Here is an 11537-nt window from a genome sequence, read left to right as displayed (position 1 = left end):
GAGCGCAAGAGGACTCTCCGCACCATCTCAAGGTGATCCAAAGAATCCGTTTTCACTTGGACCAGCAAGCCAAAAAGACAAGTCTCCTTTCAGTACCTCCACATTCTTGGATATTGATCCATATTTTGAGAAAATAAACTCTTTTAAGCGGACTTTCACAGCTCCCTGATATCTGAAACATTCCACTGTTAGAATAAATCTCGACAGACTTTTTATTTGACCGTTTTGGCGGTTTATTCGCAGAACGAAGCGTGACCGCGAGCATTTGGACGCGACCCATTGCGCGCCGGTGAAAGGTGACAATCTCAAATAACCTTTACCCAGCGTTACATCTCTCTAAACGACCTTACACTGTACAGACAGCAAGCTATGTAAGTCTGCAACCAAACGCGGTATTATCGCTTTCATTCGACCATAACGAGGATACATTATTGCGCGCGTAAATGAACTACAAGTGAATGACAATTAGACTTTTACGCAGTCATTGCGCTCTAAAGAGACAGCTTTAAGGAGATCCCCGAGACGCGAGATGCTCTGTTTGAACCTGAACAGTCAAAAAGCAATGAGGAACGATTTAAAGTAGAAAGTTTGCTGTCATTCACTCATTAATTCCGACATCCAGTTACATAAATGGTAAATTAAGTATAAAACAGACTCTCCACCTTAATGCACTGACAATTTCGACTTCCCTTGTCTTTTTAAAAGACCATTAAGTAAAATAGAAACTCATTAACGCACCTATTGTAAATGAAACACAATTTATTCTATCATTAATGAAGAAAAGGCACTCAAAACAATTTAAGAAAATTAACTATTAGCTCCCTTCCCAAGTGCAATTCAAAACAAACAAACAAGCAGATGTCCACGCGTTGAAAGCTACAGCTTCACCTCAATAAAATGATGTTTTTTAGACTACTAGCTATTATTCTTGCAGTATTTCACACATGGCCGCTAAACAGGGCTCAGCCAGATCATATCCAGAAGTATAAGCGGACACTGGCACAGAGAGCGGACCGAGCGCTTGCTGGAGAACAGTGCGGCTCAATCAGCCGCAAGCGGCCGCCGCGCTCCGCGGCGCAGCAGTACCCTCTAGCGGACGTCGCTGGACGGTACACTCGCTTGATAGACTTGCACTTAAGGAAAAGTAAAACGGTGAGGTCGTGTTCAGGTGAGTGCGACTCTAGTGGCATAGATGCGGTTGAATTAACTAACTGGGACATTAATCAGAAGGAGACATTTGATGAACCCCAAGAAGAAACTTTTACATGGAAGAAAGAAGGCAAACAGTTACAGGGGGGCACTGATTCTGGCTCTACTAAGTCCATATCAAAAGGACACCCTTTACAGACAGAACAGGGAGGTGAATTGACAGACAGCTTTTCCTCACTAAGAAGGGTTGGAAGGAGCCTTCCGGAGTCCAACAATGAAGAAGAAGTCCCACAAGATACACAGCACACCCATATCCACCACACTGACTTCTCTACAGAAAATGAAGAGTATTCCGGGGAGCAAGAGGGGCTGCAGAGTACTGCTGGGGAGCTGTGGAGGGCAGATGTACGCAATGTGCCCGCAAAGTGGATGACAGCCGTGTATTTTGGCGGCCAGGCTGAGCAACTAAAGGTGAACCCTGCCTTTGGCATAGACCTGCCCCGCTCCAGGTTCACTTTAGAGCTGTGGGTCAAGCCGGAGGGTGGCCAGAATAATCCTGCCATCATTGCAGGTGGGTGCATTCATACATCATTCTCATTGTCCAAAATCATGTTTTGCATGTTGGAAGCAGGGATGCAGCTTTTTCTTAGGTTCTTAAAACTGTTTTTCTAGAAATTGGAATTGTCATCGGCTATTACTTAAAGCAGCAGTTATAACTTGAAGGATACATAATTTACAATTAGCAACTGTCTAATCAGAATAAATAGTGCTGAAAGGCATACAGCCATACAGACCAAAATGATTATGGAAAGTCAGATTCATTCCTCGAACTCGCCTCAGTTCATTAAGTGCATCAAATGGTGTGCAGTGGACTCTGTGTTGTGTCATGGCTTTGACACTTTGTTGTTTCATTTAAGAGGCCTTTGTTTGAGGATATCAGCTGACAAGCAGATGAAAGGAGAATGGGGAAATCAGCTGCTTACGAGGTGCAAACGATGAGTAGTGCTAAGGGAGGAGTGTTAGGAACAAGTGGCCACCACCTGCTCAATGTGTCCTGTCTGCTTTATTTAATCACTTGTTTAGTGCATATGGCACTTTGCGTTTCCAAGGCTTGATTCATAAGCTGCATGTACTGGACACCGTGCTCACACTGACAGCTAGCTGCGAATCCAGCACAATTGTTTCATATATTTAAAATATTTCAAAGCAGAAACTAGGTGGTTTTTCACATGCAAAGCTGATGTGTGAAATGTTGTCTGTTAATGCTTTCCAATTAATGTAGTGTGTGTGTGTGTGTGTGTGTGTGTGTGTGTGTATACACACGTGGTCAGAATTGTTGGTACCCATGGTAAATATGCATTCACAAAAATCTAACCTTTCGTTGGAGAATAAGAATTTAAAATTGGTGGGAAATATCATTATGAAATACATGTTTTTCTCTAATTGGACATAATTAACGATACCCTTTTATTCAGTACTTTTTGAAACTTCCATTTGCCAAAATAACAGCTCTAAATTTTCTCCTATAATGCCTGATGAGGTTAGAGAACACCTGAAAAGAGATCAGAGACCATCTCTTCATCCAGAATCACTCCAGACCCTTTAGATTCCCAGCTCCATGACGGTGCTTATTCTCTTCAGTTCACCACTCATTTTCTATAGGGTGCAGGTCAGGGAACTGGAATGGTCATAGCAGAAGCTTGGTTTTGTACCCAGTGACCCATTTTTGCATTGTTTTTAAGGTTTGTTTTTGGATTATTGTCCGGTTGGAAGATCCAAACATGGCCCATTATAAGATTTCTAACATAGTCACACACACACACACACATATATATATATATATATATATATATATATATACTGCCGCTCAAAAGTTTGGGGTCAGTAAGATTTTTCATGTTTTTTAAGGGAGTCTCTTCTGTTCATTAAGGCTGTATTTATTCTATCAAAAATACAGAAAAAACAGTAATATTGTGAAATCTTATTGCAATTTCTAATATTGGTTTCCTATTTTAATATACTTTAAAATAGAATTCATTTCTGTGACGCAGCGCTGAATTTTCAGCATGACAGACTTCAGTGTCATATGATCCTTCAGAAATCATCTGTTGTGCTGCTTAATATTGTTTTTTGGAACAACTTTTTTCTTTGATTCTTTGATCAATACAAAGTTAAAAAGAACAGCATTTGTTCAAAATATTTTTTTTTTCTAACAATATAAGTCTTTACTTTGACATTTATTCATTTAGCACATCCCTCCTGAATAAAAGTATTAATTTCTTTAAAAAAAAAAAAAAACTTTTAAATAGCATTGTATATTTTTACACATTATTATTATTTTTTTAATAAATGCTGTTCTTTTTAACTTTGTATTAATCAAAGAATCCTAAAAAAAAATATCACAGGTCCCCCCAAAAAATATGAAGCAGCACAATGGTTTCCAACATTGATTATAAATCAGCATATTAGAATGATTTCTGAAGGATCATGTGACACTGAAGACTGGAGTAATGATGCTGAAAATTCAGCTTTGATCACAATGAATAAATTATATTTTAAAATATATTAAAATAGAAAACTGTTATTTTAAATTGCAATAATATTTCACAAAATAACAGTTTTGTTTCTGTATTTTTGATCAGATAGATACAGCGTTGATGAGCAGAAGAAACTTCTTAAAAAAACATTTAAAAAAACTTACTGATCCCAAACTTTTGAGCGGCAGTGTATATATACTGTATGTACTGCATGTACTGTGTGTGTGTGTGTGTGTGCATGTGTATGGCCTTATTTTCCTCCAGCATGTTAGTTAGAGTTATCTTGCTGTATGGTTTTGACAGGCATCTGAGTTTACTTTTCCGAAGTACACATTATGATTACAAAAACGAAAACAAACAAAATTAGCTGTGGAACATCACAGAAGGTGCCGGATCCCCCAAGGGAGCTTTCATAATCAGGTAAATGTGCATTTTTGTATGGCTGCTGTGGAGGGTCAATGTGGAAATGATTATATTTGGAAGTGCTTCTGAGACTAGTTCCCAGTAAGGAGAACAAAGCCCAGAGTTCTCTGGTTGTAACCTGTGCGAGGCTTTTCCTCTACCATGGATGCCAAAATACATGCTTTTAGGCGAAAGGGGGTGCAAATATTATTCATCTGTTTCTAACACTGATGAGTCATCTATCAGACCTCAAAGAGAGCATTAGATATTCCATTTTAAAATCATCCACCACTTGGAGAAAATCAGTATTCCCCAATGACGTCAAATCTCACAAACCTCTTAAATAAATTAGGGTTTCTACCATCTTGCTGTTGTTAAGATTGTATTATTTCCCTTTGACATATTCGTCATCATCACTAAAATCATGTGATCATTCACTCCAGCTCTTTCTGAGGTCAATGGATTTCTTTTAACAATCAGTGGACGAATCTATTGTTATAAAGCCAGTTTTTAAAAAATCCCTCACGCTGCCATATGAGCGTTCAAAGGCTTTACTGGAAGTGGTCTTTTCAGCACTAACTATTAAGTGATACTGTTCGAAAACATTCACTTTTTCTCTGTCTCTCATAAACACTTATCATATCGAAGCCATCAGTTATACAAGGTTACAAAGAAAGTATTTCTTCAGCACACTTTGTCTCCGCAAACAGCCAAACTCAGCACTCCGGGCCAGTCTGAGGTACTACTATTAAGAGTCTTTTATTCAGTGGGAGACAGACACTATAAAAACAGTAAGATAAGAACTCAGGCTTTGAAAATGTAGTAGCATCCAAGTCGATAGTACTCTGGAAAGGTTTATCTTCAAATTCATGACTTCAGGGCTGATATACGCAGAAATTAGCAGATGTGGTCAGACGCTGGAGCTCTGCACACACATCGGCAGGCTCTTCCAATGAATGAAATTTCAGTGTGGTCCACGTCCCTAAGGATATTTTGTTTAAAGCTGCCCATCTCTTGTTCTCCTGTTTGCAGGGAATAATGCACTCGAGTGTGTATGTGCTCGCATGTGCGTGTGTTGTTGGAAGGGTGAAGGGGTTCCCTGACCTCTCTCTGTCCTTCGACGGTAACATCTGGCTGCCAGATGTGACTGCTCCTAAGAAAGGCGGCTGGGAATATCAGTGGATTTGTTGAATGGAAATGACTTAAACTCTTAAACTCTTCAGATAATTAAACACCAATTACTCTGTGCTTGATGAAGCTCGTTGACTTCTTCGTTTGTGTTTTTTTTCTAGGCGTGTTTGACAACTGCTCGTATCCCTTGAGTGAAAAAGGTTGGTCTGTTGGGATTCGAGCAACAGACCCTACAGGAAGAAAAGACGGCAGGTTTTTCTTCTCCCTTCGCACGGATCGGGCGCTCAAATCCACCACGATCATCGCGCACCAGCGGTACCAGCCCAACAGCTGGACTCATGTGGTGGCCAGTTATGATGGCCACAAGATGGCGCTGTACGTAGACAACTCCAAGGTTGGCGAGAGCAGAGAACAGTCAGGTGACCTATACAGTCCCTACATCAAGGCCTGTCGCCTGTTTCTGCTTGGCGGGGACCAGTCGGATCACGAACACAGTTTCCGTGGGCATTTGGGAGGTGTTGCGCTATGGGGTTATGTGCGCACTCACGAAGAACTTCTTAAAGGTCACCAATCCCATGCAGAGAAACAAACTCCCATATTGTCCCAGTGGGCAGATTTCTCAGAGGTTGAGAATCAGTGGACGCCCTACAAAAACCGTCACAACCCAGTCATTGTGGCTCTTCCTGTCCCCGAGCGTCAACTTGTTTCTCCATTTCTTCCACCTCCATGTGGCGTGACCATGTGTGACAATGCCGATTTCGCCCTCAGTTATAACCAGCACTGGCAACTGCGAGCCGAGAAGCACCTACGCTACCGCATCGTGAACATCTGTAAGGATGACGGCAGCGACCCTACGGTCTCTCTCCAGCAGATCCAGCTCCAACACCAGGCCTTGCAAGACGCCTTCCGTCCTTACAACATCACCCTTGAGCTCAAAATTCACACCATCTACAACTCTTCCCTCCAGCGGCGATTTATCCTCAGCAACTGCCACATTGCCAAAGTGGGGAACCGCCACTGCGATCCCGAGTGCGACCATCCTCTTACGGGCCACGATGGGGGCGACTGTTTACGCATGGGGCCCTGCTACAACTGGAAGCGGAGGGATGGAGTATGCAACCCCGAGTGCAACAGCATTCACTATGATTACGATGATGGTGATTGCTGTGACCCCGAGGTCACAGATGTCTCAAAGACCTGCTTTGATCCCGAGTCTTCTCAGAGGTGAGCGTGTGCTTCAATATGGTTCCACTTTGGCAACTAACTTGAACCCAGGCATAATTTTAGTGGGATGTGCAAGAGGGTTCATATTTTGGTCTTAATTCAAAAATAGCAAAATCTTTCTAGCAAAAAAACCCTCAGGATGATATCTGACCGCCTGCTTGCTTCTATAGAAATTGATGCAGGTACCGTAGTCAGCTACCATATCATTACATCAACCATGTACATTTATGTCCTTAGCAGATGCATTCCTACAAAAACTGCTTGCATTAAAGTGCTAGGCCGACAAAACGATTGAAAGCGTTCCCTATCCCTCGCTCAGGATCACTGTGAACTGGTTTTTGAGTTCAAGAAATTGACAAAAGTTATGTGCTTGTTAAATGTTCTCACAGCCGCATCAGGAAAAAGGAAACCAAAGTGTCTTATTGTGAAATAGTGTTCAATTTTTTCATTTTTTATTTTTTATTTTCAAGATTGTCAGAGCATTCTGTATTACTCAACATGCAAAGCATACAAATCGGCCTTCTGGAATAACTTTAAAAAGCATGCAAAACTTGGATGCATAACTGAGCCAAAGTATACACTTAATGTGGCTAAACAACAAAACCAGAGGTCTCGGCACTATTCATTGTGAAAGGCAGGACTTGTTTTGCTCCCTTACAGACTGTTTGACAGCTTACCGCAGGGTCTTTTATTTTTTCTGATGCTACGTATGCTACGTAAATAGATGTTCACAAAACTGTAAAATCCTGAAAATGTGATTACACCAAGTCTTTTTATCAGCAGGATTAATTTGCTATATGTCAAATTTCCAGATGCAGTCTACGAAGTATTGTTCCAGGCTCAGTGTGCAACGAGACCTTGTGTCTCAGCCACCAGCTGTTGACATTTTATGGTTGCTTGAAAACAAACTTTCTTCAAGAACCGCCTATCTGTTCCTGAAGGGCTTAATAGGGCCACAATGATACCATTGGATGGTGGTCTAAGAAACACTCTTTTGGTTGTTTTGCACTGAGACCCTTTTAAAGAGGACAACAGCAAGTTCATAGCCAAAATCCACAGGCAGAACATTTCTTTCTGTGCATGGCTGGTGGATAATAAATCATTTGAATGCCATCTGAATGCTGTTTGCATCAAGGGGTTAAGGTTTGACTGATTAGCATGGCCCTGTCACCCCTGGTGGAAGATGATGTAATTACACACTCTGCAGATCATTTGACTTAATTTACAAAAAATTACATTTTAAAATTAATTAAAATATAAAACAGTTCTTTAAAATTGTAATATTGATTCACAATATTACCGTTTTTACTGTTTTGTTGATCAGATAAATGCAGTCTTGGTGAACAAGATTTGTCTCAAAAGCATTAAAATCATATCAACCCCAAACTTTTGAGCTGCAGTTTATATAGCATTAACATTTCTTTGTTTGAAAGGCTCTTATAAGTGTGAAATGGATAATTCTCCTTTTCAAAGATCAAGATAGTCACTAAGAGCTTGGGGCTTGTTCCAATCTGCATTATCATGATGTAAGTTTCCTGCGTTCCTGTGCCAGCCGAGCAACTGCCATTGAGATGAATGGGAATACTAAAAGATATAGCCTTCTTCAGGGAATTTCAGACCTCCTTATTTCTACCAAGGCCAACAGTTTGTAGTAGTGGTGACCTGGAGTAGCATACTGTCCTTGGCACGCCATACTCAAAAAACAATCCAAAGGTACTGAATAACCCAAAGGTTCATTTACTGGACTTGTTTTCCTCTAAATATGATGTGTCAATAAGTATAAATGCTAATAGCCAATGGGACCGGATTAATCTTGGGCTCATGGACTAAGCCCTTAGAGAGGTCTTTCCTTACCATGCTGGAAGAGTGTATAGCTAAGGCTGAGGTCCAGAGTTTGCAGAGAATTAATGCAGGGATGACATTTTGATGGCAATTGTATAGCGCGCTTTTTATGTGGAGGTCTGGGATTTTAATGTTTTGCTCTGTGAGTTATAGCCCAGGTATCTGCTGCTGGGCAGTGAGGCTCGAGTACTTGCCAATGGCTGTCACTACGCAAATTTGTTGTTGAAGCAGAGAGAAACAGCACAAGGGAACCACCAGGTGCTTTTTGGCAAGCTTCAGAAATGGAACGAGAAGAAAGCAAAGACATTTTGGTCCAGACATTTAAGCCAATACGACTGGACTACCTGATAACTCTTCTCTTTAGTAATTAACTTTGATAGATGCTTAGCAATTTCAGTGATTTATGATGTATTTATTTCTTTATTCATTTTGCTGCGTGATAGTGGATCAGTGTTTTATTGGATGACTTCATGGAAGTATGAATACCCAGAAAATGTGCTTTTAAAACATTTCCTTGTTTGAGTTATCTGACATGTCAATGGTGTGAGTTTAGGACATATGTGTCAGGCCTCTGTCGTGTGTCTCCCGCCCTCATTTTTCCATATTTGGTCATGTTCCTGTCCTTGTTAAGTTTGATTGTCTATGATTTCGTCCAGCTGTTTTTAGTCATTATCTGTTATTGTCATGTGTATTTAGTTCATGCCTGTTTAGTTAGATTTCATCTGGTCTACTCATTACTCCCGGTGTTCTTGTGTGTCTGCCCTGCCTTGCCTTTGTTGGGTTTTCATTAAAGACTGTTATTTTGAGTTATCCTCGTCTCCTTGTTCCTCCCTGCTGTGTGCACCGTGACAATATGTACCTGTTTGTCTGAAGAATGGAAGATTGATAGATCGATCTATCAGTTTGTTTGTTTGTTGATTGCATTTTATATATATACATATAAGGACAACATTTTGACCTTGTAATGTCTAAAATCAATGAGTGCAAGTCAAGAGGGGAAATATTCAGATGTTACATTTTTGTGGCAGAACCCACTTCTGTGTCAGGATTTAACCCTGTGCCAGTCAATCCCTGGTGCCTACCAACCTGAGTTTCCCCGACATCCGTGATTGCTCTTATTAGAGGACTGTGCTGACAGTTGAACATTTTCATTTGCAGTTGTTTTGTCATGTTGTATTTGTTCCCTGAATAAGCATTTTTGTGGCATCAGTTGGTTTGTGGTTAGTATTTGATTTCCATGTTGGTAGCTTCGAAAACAATGGACAACATGTAATTTTTATTTTTGCTTATTTATTAGCCTATTATTATTACTATCATAATTTTTTTCATAATTTATTTGATTCATCTGTAAGTATAAAAATATGTTCTTCCTCAAGCATATTCAAAGATTGGACTGGAAAATACCGTCAGCACTCTCTGCGTACAATTATTATAGCTGGGCTTGGAGAGAGTATTTATTTATGTGTTGTATACTGATCACTGAAGCCACTAGAAATGTTAATTGTTTTGGTCTCTTACTCTGTAAAATGTGATTTGTTGCTTAAAAGTACACAAGTTTGTAACCTTGTTGCATTAACTTGATTTAAAATTTTTGGTAATGTTTAAACCAGTTCACCCAAAACAAATGAATGTCTTTCAAAAATGAATGAATTCTATCATCTTTTACTTACCCAGGTTGTTCCAAACCTGTATGAATTTCTTCTGTTGAACATAAAAGAAGATATTTTTAGGAACTTTGGTAACTGGTCCCCAATGACTTCCATAGCATAGAAAAAAAGAAGCGGGGGATGGTAAAATATATTATTTTGCGTTCAGCAGAAGGTGAGAGTGAGTAAATGATGACAGAATGTTAATTTTTGAGTGAACTGTCCCTTTAATTTTTAATTTTAGTTAATCCAAAGCAATTTTTGATAACAAGATTGCATTCTAAGTGAATTTGGTTTCCTTTTCTACACAGTTCACACTCATTTTCTTTAAGGAATGCCAATTCTTTGAATTGATTTGTATGAATATTTTGTCCAATAAGACAACAGAGGAAGTAGGCAGGATTATATCGTGACACTCAAATATGTGTCCTTGTGAATTCACAGCTTATATTTGTCATGCCCATTGTACCATGGCTCATGCCTTGTCTTATGCTTAGTCTTATACTTCATACAATGGCTCATGACATATACTGTACTACTTTACCTCTCATAATCATTTACCACTGTTTACTGTTAATAACCATTTACTGTTGTCAACATTTATTATGGATTTGTTTAAACGGCACATTAATCCGATTCATTTTTCAAATCCGATTTTTAGGACTTACTGACCTTGTGGCCATATTGCAGTTAGTGAAATCAGATCTGTTCAGTGTTTCTACATCAGTTGGCATTGTGATGACTTAAGTGTCAGCAGCGAGATGCCAAAAGACATAAGAGAGTCATTTTGAGAAATTTGGAAATTTTGCCCATGCACATGTCCATGGTGTCCATGGCTTTACTTAATTGACAATAGTTCACAATGTAAAAAGAGAAATATATTTGTATTTTCCAGAACAGATCTGGAACAGCACATTGTTTAAGCCTAAGTCATGTGAACATAAATTGTAAAATCATTTGAACTATATTGCTCAATTAGCCCTGTAGGAGAAATTTAGGCAACACTCAAGAAAAACTCAAGAAGATTGGCTCAGCCTTTGCTTGTTTAATAAAAAACGACGTAAGATGTACGATACCTGGTTTATTCTTACATGGAATGGGTCCAAGAAACAGTAGGTGGTTCAGCTAATAGGCTCGACCCTTCGGCATGATTCAAAGGGCATGAAGAACCGGACCTCTTCAATCCAACAGCTCAATGATATGAGGTGCAAAGGCTTAAGCAGCTATGAAAGCAAAAGAGAAAAATGGCATGTGACATATTCCAAAGTAAAAATAAGTTAACATCACACATCAAAGTGCCTCTATGGCGATTTATCACAGCTGGGAGTAGAATAAAAAGCGGGTAGTTGCTTCATGCACCATAAGCAGTTCAAACAATTAGAATCCCTAATCATGGTGACATAAAGTGATTTTTTTTTATCATTGTTGTTAAAACTGCTAATAAAAGTCAAGATGCAAAGAAGCAGTAATTTTTATTTTAGTTCTCTTTCAAATTCCATTTGCTTACATCTGATGACATGAACTAAACTATTTAAACCGTTGTTGTTTTAAACTCGTAATTCAGTCAAATTTGAAAGTCTAATTCCCTTCTAAATCTTGAATAAAC

General features: G+C 39.4%; 1 protein-coding gene across 1 annotated transcript in view; it reads left to right on the top strand.

Annotated features, from left to right (window-relative positions):
* Positions 1–897: 897 nt before the first annotated feature.
* pappa2 (pappalysin 2) overlaps positions 898–11537 on the top strand; it is a 57900-nt gene continuing 47260 nt past the window's right edge. Inside the window, exons 1-2 of the mRNA XM_058753619.1 lie at positions 898–1720; positions 5381–6443. Of these exons, the coding sequence (XP_058609602.1) occupies positions 898–1720; positions 5381–6443 (1886 nt within the window). The remainder of the gene's footprint in view (positions 1721–5380; positions 6444–11537) is intronic.

Source organism: Onychostoma macrolepis, chromosome 02 (assembly GCF_012432095.1).
Source record: "Onychostoma macrolepis isolate SWU-2019 chromosome 02, ASM1243209v1, whole genome shotgun sequence".
NCBI lineage: Eukaryota > Metazoa > Chordata > Actinopteri > Cypriniformes > Cyprinidae > Onychostoma > Onychostoma macrolepis.
This window is presented reverse-complemented; position numbering and strand designations above follow the sequence as displayed.